This window comes from Salvia hispanica, chromosome 3, assembly GCF_023119035.1.
Source record: "Salvia hispanica cultivar TCC Black 2014 chromosome 3, UniMelb_Shisp_WGS_1.0, whole genome shotgun sequence".
NCBI lineage: Eukaryota > Viridiplantae > Streptophyta > Magnoliopsida > Lamiales > Lamiaceae > Salvia > Salvia hispanica.
Genome location: NC_062967.1, coordinates 46,598,539 through 46,617,922, shown reverse-complemented (window position 1 = coordinate 46,617,922; position 19,384 = coordinate 46,598,539). Strand labels below are relative to the sequence as shown.

Sequence of the window (19,384 nt, the reverse complement as noted above, 5' to 3'; positions counted from 1 at the left end):
ATACGGCCCCTCATGGAGCTGTATTTTGATTTGTTTAGACGGTTTAATCGAATATTATACTAAGATATACATGTTTTGATTTATACTTGTTTATTCACATGTTTAAAGTTAGAGAGGAATATTAAGCAAATTGTCAGAAAAATCATTAGATATGCTTAAATTTTAGTCAATTTCATAATTTTAAACTCGAATTTGGAGAAAATCATATTTGGTGTAGTAGCCAAAAAATGACTTCGATAAAACGTTCAGCCACTTAACAACATTGTTTTATAGGAGTTCTATATTAAAATAAATCGCCAAAAAACCATGAATTTTTTGCCGGTCCTACAAGTTTCAAAATTTTCTTCTAACATAATGACTTATATTTCTGCAATTATCTCACGACAAAAGATTATATAGCCTACGTGTCTTAAATGATTGACATAATATATTTGTGTATAAATTATAACGATGCGAATGACTAGGTTGCTCAATGGTATGTTGTTTTAGTGGGTAAATTTTTTTAAAAAAATATATTGCTCAAACTGTACTAAATGAATCATTCAATTATAAGTTCGAATGAAAAAAAAAATGATGAAGAAATTGTTTAAATAGACCAGTCCAATGGTTTTTATAATTTTGCAGAATTAAACAACTTTTGGTCGAATACATATCATATAGAACAAGAGACTGATTTTCACAAGAAGCCATACAATTAATTAATTGTACACCTCATTGCATGTGACAAAATGGTTAGGTCAAAAAATACTACTATTCCACTACAATTTAAACCAATCAATCGTATATACCGTACGCAATAATATATATTGCTTACCTCGATATATTGTAACGTTACAACACATTTCCAACCAGAAAAGGTGTATCGATTTTATCGTTTTGAACATTCTGTTCCGTTGCAACAACATTTTCCTTTACATAAAATTTAATGTAATGGTGAAGGCGCAAAATAACCCCTTGATATAATTGAAAGAAAATTTTGAAGCAAGAAAAGTAACTGTATATAACAATAATAATAATAATAATAATAATAATAATAATAATAATAATAATAATAATTATAATAATAAAGTTAAATTTTCATAAAATGCTCATTAAAATTATACTATATCTGTTCATAAAGCAATTAGTTTAAATAGTGGATAATACTAGTTTCAATATAAAATTGATAAAATAAATAAAATTAGAGAAATAATCAGTTGAAATCTTGTTAGTGAAAAAAGTGATTAATCTGATCATAAAATACATTAAGTAAATAGAAAAAAAAAACATAACAAATTTTCATGGAAAAAATAGTACATGTATCTAGCTAAATGTGTATTATAATGGCAATATCATCACATTAATTATGCATATATTTTACATGTCCAATAATTATTGAACACGGTTCAAGCTGACTCGGTCTGAATCAAGTTGACTCGGTCTGCACAAATCTAATTAGAGAATAATAGAATATGTACTGCATGGCATTTATGTGAGTTTATTTACAAGAACAATTTCTAACAAATTATTACTCCTATATTAATAAATTTTATGATTTAAACTTCATCGAATCTCAATTTTGATCGTATTTTTATCAATGGCTCAAATTAACTACAAGAATTTGAATGTTCGGACTACTTTGAATTACTATAAAAAAATTAAAGGTTCTGTAGTTGTTTGCAATTTTACAAATCATTCAAAAATGACATTCGGTATATTATATGATCGAATATTGATTCAATGAAATAATAAACCCAATACAACAGTTTCTTAAAGAATTGGCACAATATTTTGGCATAGTATATGAATTAAGGCGCGATAATATTATGCTAAATATGATGTTAATTATATTATTGATATATAACTATAATTAATCTGATGTGGGTAATTACTTCGTTATAAATAAGGCCATTTGAGAGATGAGATTCAAATAGTACTACTAATTGGACTTGGTTGACTGAGACTATGCAGACACTGAGACACAGACACGGCAAGATTCAAAGAATAAACTTAGGATGTTAAAGAGCCACCGAAGGCCATTTGAGAGATGAGTAGATAAATTAAGTGGTATTCCCAATAAATTCAGATTTTGCATACCATCTTTGATGCCTATGAATCATCAAACTGTTGTTTTATTATAATTTTTAAACCAATCAAAATTTTAGCTCTAATAATGTTAATATTAATCATTATATGGAGTAGTATAATACGATGTTGTTTCGCTGTCTTAAATCCTCAAATAGTGTTAGTGAGGGCAAGCGAAGAATGAATGGAAGAAGAGAGGCTGGAAATGCATCCAACAACAGCAAATGCTGCAGCCACATACCCCACACTCACAAAATCTTGCTTCTTCGAATTATACTCATTCCATTCCACCCTCTTCAAATCCACCGTCGCGCAGAATGCTGCTCCACCTCCCGTTGCTACCACCACCGTCGTCATCTGATCATATACATTCACACAAATCACTATGATGAAATTGATAGTATATACTACTACTAAACTATTGATTACGTATATACCTTATCCACGTAGAAGCAGAACTTAAGCAGTGTAATATAGCTATTAATGAGACGTTGCTTGGTGAGAATGTAGTGCATTGTGCAAAGGAAATTTGCTGCAATCCCAAACAAAGCTACATAAAACATGTACCTGCATATGAATTATGAAAAGTAAGATGAATTGAAGAGGATAAATTAAATGCAGACTAGTGTTAGTACTTACTTGTAACTGTAAGAGAAAACATGTTTGTAAGTAAAGACGTAGCCGCGGACCAAGGTGGCCTCGTTGGTCAGAAGAACTGCAATGGAGGCTGTGAGAGAAGCCGTCGTCACAGCTCTAGCTGTCACAACCGCTGCTGAAAACTTGCCACACTTAATCTCAGCCGTCTCAACGTCTTGATTTTTCGACATTTAATTAATATTGTTTGATGATGATGATCTTATCTATATATATCTTCTTTGCTTGCTAGCTACTACAATAATTGAACCGCCTATATATAAACAAATAACCGCACTAGTATGAATTTTGCAGATTGTGGAACCCATTGGCCTTTATTAGTAGTTCTTTCCTTTGGTAAATATTGCTGGCAACTAAGAATTTTCGATCAAACAAGCTGCAGTATACACAATGAAATAATTTATTCAAATCAGTTAGGACAAGCGAGTAGTGATCTTCAATTCGATAGTAACTAAGGCAACAACTAATATGAAAAGATGGATTACAGCCTAGCGAATGGGAGAACAAAATGTTCAACGCGGCAATACTTATGTTATGTGTCATCATGTTCTCGGATTTTGTCACATATATACAATACTACTGTTCATGAATACAAACTCATCCCACGTCGGGAGTCTGAGGGAAGTTGAAACTCCTTTTAGGAGTGACCCAAAAACAAATCCGTGCGGGCTAGAGGATCGAAGTGGACAATATCAACCTACTGTTGAAGCACACATCGACATACATTTATACATATACGTAGAAAAGACTATCTATGACTATATAATAGTATATGACATTTCACTTTTTAATTTGAAAAATCAACTTTATTTATGTTTCTTCTTTTCTTTTTCTTTTTAAAAATTCTAAAATCAACTTATTTATGTTTATTTATTTATTCATTTTTCAATCATATTTTATTTATTTCTAATTTTAAATTATGTGTTTTTTTATAATAAATTATGTCTTTTAATTATGTACTACTATTATAAAATTTTGTAATTTTAAAATCTTGTATTTTTAGTTGCTTCATGAAATTTTTATTTTTTATCTTATTCATAAATCTTACTGCATAGTATATATAACCAGGAACAATGATTGCAATTCTCCGAATCCTTGTAATAAAACAAGCAAGACAGATTTGTTAAAAGAATTTCAAATCCTTCAACCAAAAATACAAAGCATTAGCATCAACAACAACGTCAAGCCTTATGGTCATGTCTTCATGTTTTACTGAGAAGATTCATCATTCAACGCTAGTATTTCAGGGCAAGGGCAACCACTGCGTAAAGTCTTTTATTATTTAATTGTCATAGTCAATAACACAATCCATATTCACAAGCAAATTTTAAAGAATAAATCACACAAATAAGTGATGTTATGCCAGCTGAAGCATTGGCCAAAAATACCAATCACTAATTTCTTTTAGGCAGCGAAACGAAACGGCCACTAGCTCAATTCATCACAAAATCAATTCATGACCAACACCTGGGGGTATGATGTCCGGAGAGAAGAGGTGTGAATCATGAACCTTAGCTCACAAACGATAGACCAACAGGATAAGACCGGTGGATCCTCGTTTTGGTGGAATGGACCACCTTTCCGGCAGCAACATCTGTAGCATTTTTTCCAACTGAAGTTGTTTTCTGTAGCACACTTGATTCTTCAGTTCCTATGAAGAACTGAAGCCCCTGCATAGGGTTAGCATGCACATTTGTTAGCCAGATAAACTAAACCCCTGCAGTAGAGAAATATTCGTCTCACTCACCTTTGTGCGCTCGCTCTCTGGAATTATAGTTTTATTTTCAATTAGCTTTGCTCCAACATCCTGTCACATTATATTGTAGATCTTAGTCAGCAGAGTTGCATAAAGATTATTTCAGGCAAAGAGACTTTCTCGAACTTAAAAAATCGGATGACAAACAAACATAGGAAAAGGTCAAGACTGCTAACCTGGATGACTTTAGAAGTCTGCCCATCTTTAATATTATCAGCCACTTGGCATAGATACCATAAACCAGAATTTGTCATATCCTGTCCACTGTGCATATCAACAGGCCATCCCAACCAAGCTGGAAACTCTTATTTATAAAGTGACATAAAATCAAAAGTTACGAATTTACCTGCTTGCTTTCAAGTAGATCAAGTTTTCCTTCCTACAAGTTGGGAAACGGGGTAGTCCAACACATAATTAGTCCGATCATCTCATCTTAAAAGCTAAAATGATGTAGTCAAGAAACTATAATTACTTACCAAGCCAGTTACCATCTCATGGATCAAGCCAATGTCACACCCTATCTGGTTAAGATTGGATCTCACATCAGATACCTACAGCATAAGCAAAGTATTAGAGATTGTAGACCTTATCTGGTGGAATTATCTGCCCATAACTATCATTAACAAATTCAGCTGGTGAAAGAAACAATATCAAGAAAGTATAAACCATATCGACAATGAAGAAGTGCATTCCTGATAGGGTATGAGTATATCCATGTAGAAGTTACCCAGTAGTGACATATGGAATTAATTAACTGAGTCAAGCAGTAATGAGAGATTGAAAATGGAAGTAGGACTAGTGAAGTCCAAGTAATAACAAAGCTATACAAGAATCTCCTATTTCATTAGATGCCCTAGCCTTTCTGGACATTTTTTCTCTACTACCTAGGACGTGAGAAAATGAACAAGAAAAACAAAAGAAAATAGTTTCCACAACATTTTTTCCATACCACACTTAATAGTTTGATTCTTGAAGCTGATTGTGCATTAAGGTTAAAAGATTACATTGAAAGCTTCTCATCAATTCAGCACTAGCATCCTTAGCTCATTAATGGAAATTCATGAATATTGACGAACACTAAGTGATCTAAAACCCATAGCATTTTTATCCGAGTAAAAGTGTCAGCTAAGAGCGAAAAAAAGAAGCATACATCATTGGCGATAAGTTTGGAAATCTCCCTCTGCTCATCTACTTTCCAATCTAGGTTTTCCAGTCTCTTGGTTAAATGCCTCTTTGTTGCCTGCAAAGGTAGATACAAAAGGTTGTTAAGGAAACAATACATTTGGGGGGGATCGTAAAACATTCTATATATCTCCTCGTGATTTACTTACAGCCAATGCGTCAGTAACATTATCTAACTGCTTTGACACAGATGCAACAGCATTTGCCATATTATGCTTGGTAACATACATCATATCTGAGAATGACCATCCCTGCATCAAGAAAGAAGGTCAAAATATAAACAACAGACGAATCTTTAATCAACCTATAAAAAAGCCGATGATCAGGTTTACATTTCTGTCTTAGAAGCTATTCAGATGGTGTTTTTCCTTTAGCTATGCTTAAATTGTGAAGAACACTTACAAATTATTATTTTTTCTGTCATTCCTATAGTTATTTATTTACAGGGGGATAAAACTGAATGATGAAAAGTAAATCAATAACATAAAAGTACAAGCATAATCATGGCATATGGAAGAGTAACCCTTAATGAAGTAATCCAATAGGCTAAATGGGCTCAAGTGTCAATATTGAATCTTGCCTTCCACCACATGTAACAGTAGCCCATGGCACCCGCAGCTGCTGCAGGAAGTATATATGAAGCATAACTTGCTGTGGAACCAAAGAAAAAGTAATATTCTTAGCCATCAAATAAAACAAATGATGCTGAAAATGTAAGACCTAGTCAAGGTAGCCATTGTAATTTGTAACTAATGTCTATGAGAAAAGTCAACGTTTCTGCAGTATACTGTGTTCAATGGAGAGGAAATACAAAGTCCGTTGACTGAAATGTTCTTATTTGAATTTGAATCGGTAAATGCTCTGAAATTCCAATTAAATATTCCTCAGGTTTCCTGAGGTTTTATCAGTTTACGAGTAACTATTTCTCCTTACAAAGAGCATGAAGCTGCAGGCTGCTGAAAAATCCTGTGGTCTAGACCCTACACTTGATGAAGGTGACTTTCAACATAATTTCAGCACTCAGTTCTGTGCTTCTTGATAAAATATCTGAATAATAAATTTCATTAAGCATTTGAGAACCTGTTGTAGCTTAAGGACCAATCAATGGAGGTGGAGGTCCCAAATATTATGATCTTGCATGTCATCTAAATAGTAGCCTATGTTAGTGAGCAATGATTATTCCAAGCACTTTTTTCTATCCAAACCCTAAAATTTGGCTAGATAGTTCGTTACCTAAAAGAGAAATGTTACTTATATATACTTTGAAAACTATAACTTTTTCTTCTTTGGTTGGAGTTCGTGTAAAATGATTACCCAAAACATAACAAAGAAAACATTAATTTTTTAAGAGTATAGGGAAAAAAGAAAAGAGAGAAAAAAAAAAGAAAGAAAGAGTAGGAACTGAGTCGAAGAAAACCACACATACCAGATGATGATGTATTCCCATTAAAGATGGTAACTGGATTGGATAAACTCAAATCCTTGATCTCTTTAGCCAATTGACGAACCTGAAGGCAGACCATTAACAATTAAACAAAACTAATCTAAATGAAGTGTAGCATATTTTGAAGCATATAAATATCAAACAGGAAGTCATTCTGTGCAAGAGTAGTAACTGCAACAGATAAATTTTCATGTACTCCTATACAGCACGGGATTTTATGCAGTTTTGTTTTGTGAGTTGAGTAGATAAAGAAGAAAGTAGAGATAAAGATGCTTCCGTTGAGGGAAATGTGCCAATTAGACTGGGACATCCAAAAAAGAAAAATGTGTCACTAAGAAGTGGGACGGAGGGAGTATATTTACAATACAATATTCTATAATATGCTGGTAACTATAAGTCTATAAGTCATTCTTTACAAGATATCTATGGATCTAAGATAACCTCCACTAACCACACAAAAACAATAATACAAGGCTAGACATCTCTACTTCCCTTGTAAAAAATATCACCCAAGCATATATACACTTGTCTATGAAAAATGTATGAAGATATTTACTCTTTACTAATTGTTACATCACACTATAAGGGGATTCTCCAAGAACAACTTGACCCTGAAAGGAAAGAAATAAAACCAAACACGACATCAAATATTCCAACTCTTGTGCAGCTGAGGCCACAACTCTGTTGCGGTTTGCACAAAGCATTTCTATGTTGAAACATTCAAGGGATCATGGACCATGGCGAGGTCCTCTTCTAGAAGCCAATAACTTTGCACTTGGTTTAAAGTATATTTTCAAATAGAAGAGATCTTTAGAGACTAAGCGTCGTTGTCCGGGCTTGCCAAATATTTCCAGTTTTGAGCCCAAAATACACTGTCAGAAAGCTAGTTGGGGATCAGAAGTTTATTTACCACTGCTCTAGGGGCCATTTTGCAACTTTCCATTTATTTCTGTGTTTTAGGATTTTGGAGGCATAGACATGGTTTTCTGCATGGTGGACATTTTTCTTCTGAAGTGTACGTATTTTGATGCCCAAAAGAATCTGGTAATCGTATGTGATTCATCAGGTTTTGGAATTCAACAAACATGATATCTTTTGATTTGATAGCTTCCATTGCACTTAAAGAACATTGATTTGTTTATAATCTTTTGTATGTTCATCATTCAACTTTATAAAGTAAAGGAGTGAATACCTCCTAAATATCATAAGAAACGAAAAATTAAGTATTGGACATATTTTAGCCATATCTTTGTAAGCGACAGTGTCCAGAACTGCATATACTTGTTCAGCCAAAATCATCAACATACAACAAACCACACAGTCATCCAGGCATTATATGTTCTTAGTATAGGAAATCTGGATTCTTTGGCAAACTTTGATTACAGACTCCATATTGACATTTTTCTCCTAATAAGTAGCAATATACAGAAGTACGGTATTAGAGAGCTTTACCAATTGATCATTAATATGTAGTATGTTAGTTGTCTTTTGAGTAGGAGTACAAGCTTCTGAAAGGACTATACGTACAACTCTTGGAAAAAAATTTAAACATCGATGTGGCAAAGTTTGAACTTTAAGAAACTTCCTCAACTCCTGCCTACCCATGTTAAACCAAATTGAACTATGCAACCACAAATAATCAAATATCATGCAAATATTCTTTTCACTGTTCCTTGCAAGACATGGCTAAGCCCTAGGCATATAAGAAATCCATCAGATTGAATGTAAATTTTCAAGATCAGTAACAATGATGCTTTAGTATTCTTGAAAAACTATGCACCCAAGGCAGAACTGAGGGGTGCAGCATCAGCAAATATAATTCTTTTTTATTCTTATAAAATCTAGATTGATCAACAATGAATTGGACTGGGGAAGCACATAATGGATCCTATACCTGAGCAGCGAGAAGAGCAGCATCATATTTCCCAGGTGCCGTTTCAGCTTCATTTATCCTAGATATCAACTCCTGAAGTTGGGAAATCAATTCAGACAAATGTCCACTCCTCAAGATGACTGATCCAGTAACACCTGTTCATATACAAGTAATTTGTAAGACTTGTTACCCCATTTTTTTGAAATGTTCAGTGATCTTAAACTCTAAATACATCCAAACAACCATACACCAGACCAGATGAAAGATTATATTTTCATTTTTGGCTGATAAGTGCCATTATTCAAACACATGCTAATCTTTTTCATGATTAAGTCAAGCCAATATTAATCTAATGTCCTTATATTCAGAACCAATTACCATGCTGCCGTGATGTGTGGAGAACCACAGAATTTCTCAAGAATAATGAAGTTTCCAATAAGGTAGAATACCACGTAGCCAATTACATGTTTGATAAACTTCTAAGCTGAACTTGAGAGCCTGCACTGATGTTGTTAATAATAATTCCATTACTTCCATTTTCCGAGTTACAACCAAAGAAGGTAGTATCTTTTTGCTCTATAACCACTAATAGTCTATGGTTCCCAATTATTCAATCTCAAATATCACTCTGCTTATTTCCGAACTCCACCAAATGGCAGACAAAAGGGGATAAAAGGTTAATACTGATGATTTTGTTTAATAGGAGTATCTAGTACCAACGAGATATTGATCATCAAACAAATTTCAAGCACAAAGTCAATTGTAACCATCTGAATAGGATTCAATTATCAATTTTGAACTTTCACGCAATAAACCAATTCAATTTGATGATCCAAAGAAGAAATAAATAGAACCTAAGCAACCTAAAATTAAATTAAACTGCGCGCGCTAACGAAGTGATAGGAGAGAGGGAGAGAGAACCTGCGCCGACGAGGATGAGGACCTTAGAAGCAGCTACGCCCGTCTGCATCGCCATGGTTGAGTTTTACTTTACAGCAATTGTTCAACTTTCCTACACTATTTTTATTTTCTTTTTTCATCATATTCCTTTCTTTTTCCTTTTTTATCTGTGATTTTTTTTTCAGGCAAACCAACTTTCATCCGTTTATTAAATTAGCACCACCACTTTCTGTAAAATATGTATCAACCCCTGAATATTCTTAAAATTGCCCATATAGACCGGATTGCCTAAATTTTGTGGAGCAAAACAACATAAATATATACTCCAATCTCTCAAATTAGAAGATAAAAGTATAATAGTACTACACTATGATGGAATAAAAAAAAATTTCAAAAAGGAAAACGGTTCAACCACAACAAAATAAATAAGAGTAAGTATTTTGTTGGATGCAAATTGCTATTGATACAATTGTGTTGCACTTAGTATACAGTATGTTGTGAAACGCATTAGCAATTTAGAATATACTGCTTCAGATGGCCACATTCTTAATGACATAAATAAGTACATTATAAAAAGAAATATTTAATTAAATATTTTAATGAATAGAGAAAAGATATGAAATCATCTAAAAATAGAACATAATTATCTTGATTGGATTAATAAAAAAAAGAAAGAAAAAGAATAGTGATAATTTTGAATAAGACAGGAGTACTAATACTCCAGTAAATTTGCATTATTGTTTTATATTCTTAAAATAAAATGATTAGTTCAACATATTTAAAATAAAATGATAAATATATGTCTTAATTAATGTTAATAAAATCATTAAATATATAAAATAATTAACTTTAAAAATAAAAATTTAATGATAGTATATTTTTGAGCTAATCATTTTATTTTGGATTGATAATAATATTTTGGTGATTGGGAGTATGTGAAAAATATAAAATAATATTAATTCGTTATATTTGGATTTCTTTTTAGGATGTTTGCATAACACGGGGTAATTTACGATGTACATACAAAATGTTTCACCAATGTTTCAATTGAGTACGAAATGTTTTAAGTTAATAAATATCATACAAAAAGTTTGATTAATGTTACGAATTAGTACTAGTACATTTCATCTAAAATCACTAACACTATTACTTTTTCTTATTTTTCTCCAAAATTATGCCCTAAAAACATGATATTATTTCTCTAAATAATACCTTATGCATTGTCATATGGGCATTTTATCAAGTAATGAATTCACATTTAACTTTCAGCTAATATTTGTAGTTAATTTTAGAGTCAAAAGGATGAAAAATAAGAAAAAAATAACGATGTTAGTGATTTTTAGACGGAATGTACTAATTCGTAACACTAATCAAACTTTTTGTATGATATTTGATAACTTAAAACATTTTGTACTCAATTGAAATATTGGCGAAACATTTTGTATGTAAGGTGTAATTACCTCGCATTATTGAGTTATTTCATTTTTTTAGCAAAGGAAATATGCATTTAGTCTCTTTTATTTTATTCTTTACCTACTTAACTCTTTATAGTGTCCACAATAAGGCGGAACAATCACGCCACAGCTAAAAAAAACTTGTTCGCGAAGCCATCACAGCCAAAAAAAGATTGTTCGCCTAGTCAGCACAAGCCACAAAAACTTATCCAGCCACGCCATAGCCACAAATCACATTATTTTATCAGTTGTTGGTATATTTTAATTGGACTAGAATAAAATTAATTGGGAATAGGGTTATAAATCGAAATAAATTCAGAAAATTAAAAAAAAATTAAAATTGGAGCCGCGAAGGTCTCACGGCGTGCAATAGGCCGATGCGCTCACCGCCGCCTCCGCCACAACCCCGTCGAGTTCGCGGCTGTTTCTCCACCACTGCGGCTCCTTCCGCCTTGCAGTAGAGTGTCGCGGTAGCCTATTGTGGTTACTCTTAAATATTAATCTCTTAAAACTCGTGTCCATAAGAAACATTCCCTTTTGACAGGAGACAGTAGATATAAACAATGATGCAAATATTTAAAATGGCCCTAAATTGTTCATGTGTTCGAGCCTAAATTATTGTGTTTGAACATCATATTGTGCTGTTAAGGAGTATGGTGAGTCACAACGATAGGCCGAGGGTGCATGGAGTAAAGGTGGTGAAGCAATCTACTAGATCAAGAAGTGAGCTGGAAAGCTATCAACTATCCGTTGAGTAGCGGTTGAGTGTGTATGCGGTTGTAACTAACTAGTGTAGCTCTTATACACTTAGTTTTAGTAGAGTATAAAGTAGATTGTTAGCTCATGTTGTAGAGATGAATCACTCAAGTTCATTGAATAAAATCATAACATTCTCTTTGCAAAATTACTTCTTCTCTCTCAAACTAGTTCTTGTGTTCATTGATTGATTTCTTGCTTTGATTTCAACATGTGCTATGCTTATGAGCAGAGCGGGGATCTACCTTCATAATTCAACAATATGTATTCCATTTTTCCATTTTGATTTGTTCAGCATTACGCGTCCAATTTATTATGTGAATCATTCTTAAAATTCGTTCATGCTCAAAGTGGAAGCATGTAGAGTGCATTCATGAAACAGTTTAAATTAGTATTACTAGAGAACTGGATTCAAGTAAACTAGCCACAAGTACAAAACATATATGGATGATATGGAGAGGGTAGCACATATATGGCTTGGGCTTTTAACTCATACTTTCTCCGTTTCAATCTCATAGACAGAACTGAGAAGTCGGTCCATAATTTACAAATGCATATAGTTTTCAGCCATGGTGCATATATACAAAAACGACGTCCTAGTAAAATAATTATGTAAAGGAAGAGGTTTAAACAAGTGATTAAATACTAGAGTTTTAGACACCCTCATCACAAAAATGTTCTATTAGCTCCGATTCTCCGAATGACTAGATCAATAGGAAAGTCTTACTATAATTCACTAGGAAGGCAAAGATTTTCCTAGACAAACTTCAAATCAAACCAGTTTTCAAGACACTTTAGGAGTCAGAATTCGACTGGGAAAATGATGTTAATCCAAGTTGAAAATGAGATGTGTTGTTCAAAATTGAAGATTTTTTAATTGACAGAAAAAAGTGATATTACAGTTTATGAGAAAGAGAGGTGAAGATGATATGATCAAGCACTATTGGGAGCAGATCCAAGGTCCCTGAGCATGGCCACAACCTGCAGCATATTAGGGCGCTTGGAGGGGAAATCGTCCACACATTGCAGCGAGATCTCCAAGTACTTCACCATCTCCTTCACCTGCTCGGCCTCGGCCTCATCCGTGGCCTTGTTCACCGACATCAGCTCCGCATCGATCACCTCCATCCCCTTCCCTTCCCTCACCTTCCCCTTCACCCACCCCACCAGATTCGTGTCCCCAAAGTCCTCCTTATCCGTCGGCCTCTTCCCCGTCAGCAGCTCCAGCAGGATCACCCCAAACGAGTACACATCTCCCCTCGACGTGCACCTGAAGCTCTGATAGTACTCAGGTGGCACGTACCCTGGCGTCCCCGCCAGGGTACTCACGCTCAGGTGCGTGTCCAGCGCGCTGATCAGCCGCGCCATCCCAAAGTCGGACACCCGCGCCTCCATCTCGTTGTCCAGGAGCACGTTGCTCGACTTCATGTCGCGGTGGATGATGTGCGGGATGCAGTTGTGGTGGAGGAAACAGAGCCCCTTGGCCGCCCCCCTCGCGATCTTCTTCCTCTCCTCCCACCTCAGCAACCGACCGCCACCGCCTCCTTCCTTCCTCCTCGACCGCCCGTGGAGCATCTCCTCCAAGCTGCCGTGATCCATAAACTCGTACACTAGAAGCCTTTCCTCTCCGATTTTGCAGTAGCCTAGCAATGGGACTAGATTCTTGTGCTTGATTTTCCCTAGCGTTTCCATCTCCGCCATGAACTCCCTGTCGCCTTGGCAGCTGAGGCGGATGAGTTTCTTTATGGCGACGCTGGAGCCGTCCTTGAGCGTGGCCTTGAACACCTCCCCGAATCCGCCGGAGCCGATCATGCTAGCGGCGGAGAAGCCGTTGGTGGCCTCGATCAGCTGCGAGAATTTGAGCTTCCTCAGCTGGCGCTGGAACGTGGCGACGTTGATGCTGAGGGGCTCCCTCTCCTTGTCGATCTTCCACGTGGTGGCGGCGTAGGAGGCCTGAAGGCTGCTCAGCATCTTCACCCCCTCCGCCTCCCTCCGCCGCGCCCGGACCGCGATGGCCCACACGATCATGATGCACACGGCGGCTACGGATATCAGTAACCCCATCACCACGCTGTTACCCCACGGGGCACTCCTCCCGCTCTTCCGCCCCTGTTCGTCGTCGTCTGGATTGGAAGAGGCTTGAGTGTACTGGCATTCCTGCAACGGGACGCCGCAGAGGCCGGGGTTATTCGCGTACTGGCTCGCCGGAAGAGTGCTCAGCTGCCCTCTCTGCGGAATCTGGCCGGTGAGCTCGTTAAACGACAGATCAATCTGCACCAAGAAGGACAGCATCGAGAAGGACTCCGGAATATGCCCCTGCAGTCTGTTGTGCGAAGCGTCGAACACGCCGAGATCCTTGAGCTGCCCTAGCGTCGCCGGAATCTCGCCGGATAACTGGTTGTGCGATATGACCAGAACCTGTAGAGCTATCATCTCCCCAAACGCATCGGGGATTTTGCCGCGGAGCTGATTGTAAGAGAGATCGAGATACTCGAGCGTCTGATAACGCGTGAAGAGACTCAAAACAGGGCCGGAGTAGAGCCTGGTGAAGTCGCAGGTCTTGAGCGAGGGAACCTGCAGCAGCCGCTCGGGGCGGATTCCGGCGAATTCGAGAAGGCCTCCGACTCCTCTGCACGAGTTCCCTACATTCCTGACGAAGACTAGTGTGTTTCCTGATAGAATTCCGGTGAGCGCCTTCGACCCGACCTGTCGCCCTAGCCGCGGTGGGATCTCGCCGCTTAATTGGTTGCTGTTGAGGTCTAGCCATACTAAACTGGTGCAGCTCGATAACTCGTTCGGAATCTGCCCGCTTAAGCTGTTGCTGGCGAGTTGCAGAACGGCTAGGCGAGATAATGAGCCGAATTCCTTGGGGATTTCGCCGGTGAGGGCGTTGCTGGTGAGGGAAATCCACTCTATGTTAGCGCAATTGAAGATTTCCGTAGGGATTTTGCCGCTTAAATGATTGTTGTTTAAGATCAGATTCTTCAGCTTCTTGCATTTCCCCAGCTCCGGCGGTATGCTTCCTTCCAACCCATTGTACCATGCTATCAGCTGCTCCAGATTCTCCAGATTTCCTAATTCACTTGGAATTGATCCGTTGATGTAATTGATGCTGAAGTCGATTATCTTCAGCTGTGAGCACTGAGACAATTGGCCGGGGATCGGGCCGTAGAGGAGATTATCCGGCGCCCGGAGCTCTTCCAGCGAGGCGGCGCCTGGGCATATATCCGGCGGGATGATCCCGGACAACTTGTTGGAGCTGAAATCCGCCACCTTCAGGCTCTTGCAGAAGGAAATTGACGCCGGAAATTCGCCGGAAATCCAATTGCCGCTGAGGAGGAGGATCTCCAGAGATGTTAACTTTTCGAGAATCGAATCAGGGAAAGGTCCGGTCAAATTATTGTTGGAGAGGTCGAGTGTTTGGAGAGACGAGCACGACGCGAAGGAGTCGGGGATCGATCCGGTGATGTTGTTTTTGGAGAGCTTGAGGTCGGTGAGGGAGGCGCACGTGTTGCCGAGCTCCGGCGGGATCCAGCCAGTGAGGTGGTTGTGAGAGAGGTCTAGGGTTTGTAAATTTTTCAGCGCGCCAAAAGCAGAGGGGATTTCGCCGGAGAGGAAATTCTCCGGCAGAATCAGCTCCACGAGGCTGGTGCAATTGGAGAAGGACGGCGGCAGCGATCCGGAAATCTGATTCCCCGACCAATCGAGGTGAGAAAGGGAGCTGCATTTTTCAATCTTCAAACCGGAGATGGTGCCGGAGACGTTGTTGTAGGATAGATCGAGATATTTGAGCTTATCAATGTGGAGGAAGAGATTCTCCGGTAGAAATCCGGTGATGTTGTTGAAGGCAAGATTGACGTATTGAAGACTAGGACAATTGGCGAACATGTTCTCCGGTAGGTGGCCGATGACGCCGGAGAAGGAGAGCTCGAGCTCCTTGACGGAATATGGAATTTGGAGGAGAGAAGAGTTGGCGTTGACGACGAAGGAGTTGGCGGAGAGGTTGAGGGAGAGGAGCATGTCGAGTGAGGAAAGCGGGGAGAAGGAGATTTGGCCGACGAGATTGGACTGGGCGAGATCGAGGGCGGTGACGCGGCGTTGATCGTTGCAGGTGACGCCGTGGAATGTGCATGGGTCTCTGTTGCGCTGCCAGTCGGAGAGGGCGCCGTCGGGGTCTTGTTGGATCATCTTTTTGAATGAGAGGAGGGCGAGTTTATCGGTCTGTGATGAGGTCGGAGCGGCGGCGGTGGTGGTTAAGAGTAGGAGGAGAGCGAGGTGAGGTAGAAACATCTTCATGTCCATTCATTAAACTCGAATGGATACCACGTTTAGTGAGAAGAGAGTTTTCCTTTGTGTGAAGGAGGTAGTGAGCTTTTACAGAAAAGTTTGTTCTTATATATGCATATGTTTTTATAATGAAAAAGGGAGGGAAAGTGGGAATCAATAATAAGTAGCAGTAATAGTAGTCGTCGTCTAGTAGAACAAGAATTAGAGAGGTGGATTTGATTAAAGTTTTTTTAAATTTAAAATGACTCTTATAGCATCCCCAACGCTGGGCCGGGCCACAATGAGTGAGTCCCGGCCCGGGCCTTGCATTAAACGTCGACGAGTTGCGGCCTGGGACCGTCCCGAGGACGCAGTTGCGTCCCGGGGCCGCACCCGCGGTCCGGCCTGGCTCAGGGTTAACGACGTCAGTGCCGCAATCAGCGAGTCCCGGCCCGGCATTAGCCGTCTTTGGGGGCGGGCCGCAGGTCCCCTCAATTTTAAATGAATAAATTTTTTTATTTTGTTTACCTATTTATACACTTGTTGTGCTCCATTCTACCACTCTTCCACACAAACTCAATTTCATTCCTCTTGTATTCTAATATTTCCGGCTTCTATGGATTGGTTTATTAGCGAAGAACGACAGATGGACGATTTCGTCAACGCTAACATTGAATTTGTAATTTTTTTTTTTCGACTGAACAATGAATTTTCTCGGTTTTAATTGTTCAACGTATTCTATTTTACGAGTAAAATAGGTTGGAGTTATGAATAATGCAATTTAATAGTTGTGGCGTGGGTTGAGGGCCTGCAGGGTTAAAGGAATTATGACCTGGGACTCAAATTTAGGAGAACGGTGATATGAAATGGACTTGAAACCTGAATTGGGGATGGGGTTACGGATGCTCACACACTCTTATCTTATAGTAAATCATAAAATCAGTGACGTGCGGTGCTACATGAGTATGAAATTCGATAGTGGGGGTAAAATCGAGAACTAATGGAGATTGATTTTATTTAGTCTCGGACAAGAATATCTTATTAAAGAATTTAATGATGTTTAAAGCAAATCTAGAGGACCCCAAAAAAACGTGGAACTTGGTCAAAGAAAGCCCACACAGACAGGTTTATGAGTTTATCTAACACAGCAACTTTTAAGAAAGAGAGAATATATCTATGTGGATATATATCTATGTTTTATGACTTTATGTAATTGAAGAATTAATGTTAAGTGTTTGATCCAAGAATGAGTTGCTGTCAAGAAGCGTGAGAATGTTCCCTCCAATGGCAGAAAAGTAGAGAGCAAAAATGATAGCTATGTCAGTGACTTGTCTATATATATATACATAATCCGACTTTGAACATAACACATTGGATTAACCATAACTTTACACTTAATGCAATAAATTTTATAAGTAGTAATAACATAATCTTATATTAAAGGTCTAAACAAATCTGAAATTTAATCATGATCATTTATTATTTATATATAGATTTCCATGATTACAAGCATGCACATAATTAATTACAATTATTATGAAAAATATTGTTGCACTGTTGCCTGATGGTAGTAAATTTGTAGGCTGGTGAATAAGAGTAAAGTGTAATTTAGAAATTAAAATAGATTGTGTTTGCTTAATTAGGTGAGTATAATAAAATTTTGAATGGTTTAAACTTCAGTTTAATTACATGATTTTTAATTGTTCTGAAGATGATTATGTTAGAGTACTACTATATAGTATAAAGTACAGAACCAAGTTAAACTTAAAAGGGGTGTTTTGAAGTTGAGAAAGCTGTGATATTTTATTTCTTTTAACTTTCGAAATCGCACTCATTCTAATTATTATTTGAGCATCAAGCTGAATAAGAAATCTAATAATTACTTTTCTTATTTGCACTTGGTTGTGGACCAATGTCTTTTTATTTAATTTTTTTTACTTACTAATTACTATACCCCTTTTTTCCCTGAGATGCATGCTTTGAAAATGTTTGAATATAAAAATCGTAATTTGGGTGGTGTTGGAAATTTTTTATTTGACTCTTATTGAATCATTGGAATAATATATAGTACTAGTTAATTACATAATCTTAACTCTATTAACAACTAAGTTCGGTAGTATCTTTATTTGGAGTGCTAATTTGGCCTGATATATAGTCTCACTCAAGTACTCAACTCAATAACCAAGTGAAATACACATAAATTCCACAATGTGTAGAGTGCAAATGATGTATGGAATAAGTAAAGTACTCATGACAATGCTTTTACAAATGATATCTTGCAATCAAGTCCATTAATAACTCATCACAACATGATCCATTTTCTCATTCATTCTTTCTATCCACATTTTTCAAAGAAAAAAAAAGCTCAGTTGATATATAGAACTTTAATTTGCTTTTCTCACGAGTATGATGGTATTCATGGTAGTGGTGGTTAATTTGATTCAAGTAACCAAGTTAATGAGAAGGAAGATATATAAAAGGTGAAAATACAAAATGATGGCCACCAAGAATTAAAAAAATAGATAAGAATCCCATAAATGAGGTGTTGTATGTAAAGGCTTAAGAGGGGATGATGATGATGCTTCATTTCCACCAACTATTTCTGCTCCTTTTATCATGCTCACCACCACACCGTTTTGCTTTCCTATTTTAGTGTTTGTGTGTGAACTATAAGTCTGTATTTTGACCTTTTTTATATTCTAAAATTCAAACCCCATCTGGATCAAAAGATTCAAAAGCAAAGCTCAACCTTTCCTATCTGGTCGCCCTTGATTACTATAAACTACTACTGTAGTACTCCATATCTTGGTATATAGATTTCTCTATTTTGCTCTGATTTGGAATCATTTGTAAATGCAACTTTAGGGCCCATATTGATAGATTGGTTCAGACACAGAGAGAAGGATTAATGATATAATACTATATGAGTGTGTGTGTGTGTGTGTGTGTGTGTTATCTATATATGTGTGTGAGTGATAACACACAAATATGAAATATAGGACATAATACATCTATTTCGTAAATAGCGTTGTCTA

At 37.1% G+C, this 19,384-nt stretch overlaps 3 protein-coding genes across 3 annotated transcripts; all 3 read right to left on the bottom strand.

Annotated features, from left to right (window-relative positions):
* Positions 1 to 2,170: 2,170 nt before the first annotated feature.
* On the bottom strand, positions 2,171 to 3,522 carry LOC125209446 (CASP-like protein 4D1). Its single transcript, XM_048109043.1, has 3 exons — positions 2,704 to 3,522; positions 2,502 to 2,631; positions 2,171 to 2,421 (listed from the first exon to the last, which is right to left on the bottom strand). The coding sequence occupies exons 1-3, from the start codon at positions 2,889 to 2,891 to the stop codon at positions 2,215 to 2,217; spliced, it is 525 nt and encodes a 174-aa protein (XP_047965000.1). The 5' UTR covers positions 2,892 to 3,522; the 3' UTR covers positions 2,171 to 2,214.
* A 437-nt stretch (positions 3,523 to 3,959) lies between these two features.
* On the bottom strand, positions 3,960 to 10,023 carry LOC125211325. Its single transcript, XM_048111058.1, has 11 exons — positions 9,895 to 10,023; positions 8,995 to 9,128; positions 7,083 to 7,164; positions 6,237 to 6,307; positions 5,806 to 5,907; positions 5,625 to 5,714; positions 4,951 to 5,025; positions 4,821 to 4,853; positions 4,651 to 4,731; positions 4,466 to 4,525; positions 3,960 to 4,388 (listed from the first exon to the last, which is right to left on the bottom strand). The coding sequence occupies exons 1-11, from the start codon at positions 9,947 to 9,949 to the stop codon at positions 4,230 to 4,232; spliced, it is 942 nt and encodes a 313-aa protein (XP_047967015.1). The 5' UTR covers positions 9,950 to 10,023; the 3' UTR covers positions 3,960 to 4,229.
* Positions 10,024 to 12,933: 2,910 nt separating this feature from the next.
* On the bottom strand, positions 12,934 to 16,438 carry LOC125210686 (serine/threonine-protein kinase BRI1-like 2). Its single transcript, XM_048110249.1, has one exon. The coding sequence runs from the start codon at positions 16,383 to 16,385 to the stop codon at positions 13,017 to 13,019; it is 3,369 nt and encodes a 1,122-aa protein (XP_047966206.1). The 5' UTR covers positions 16,386 to 16,438; the 3' UTR covers positions 12,934 to 13,016.
* Positions 16,439 to 19,384: the final 2,946 nt, after the last annotated feature.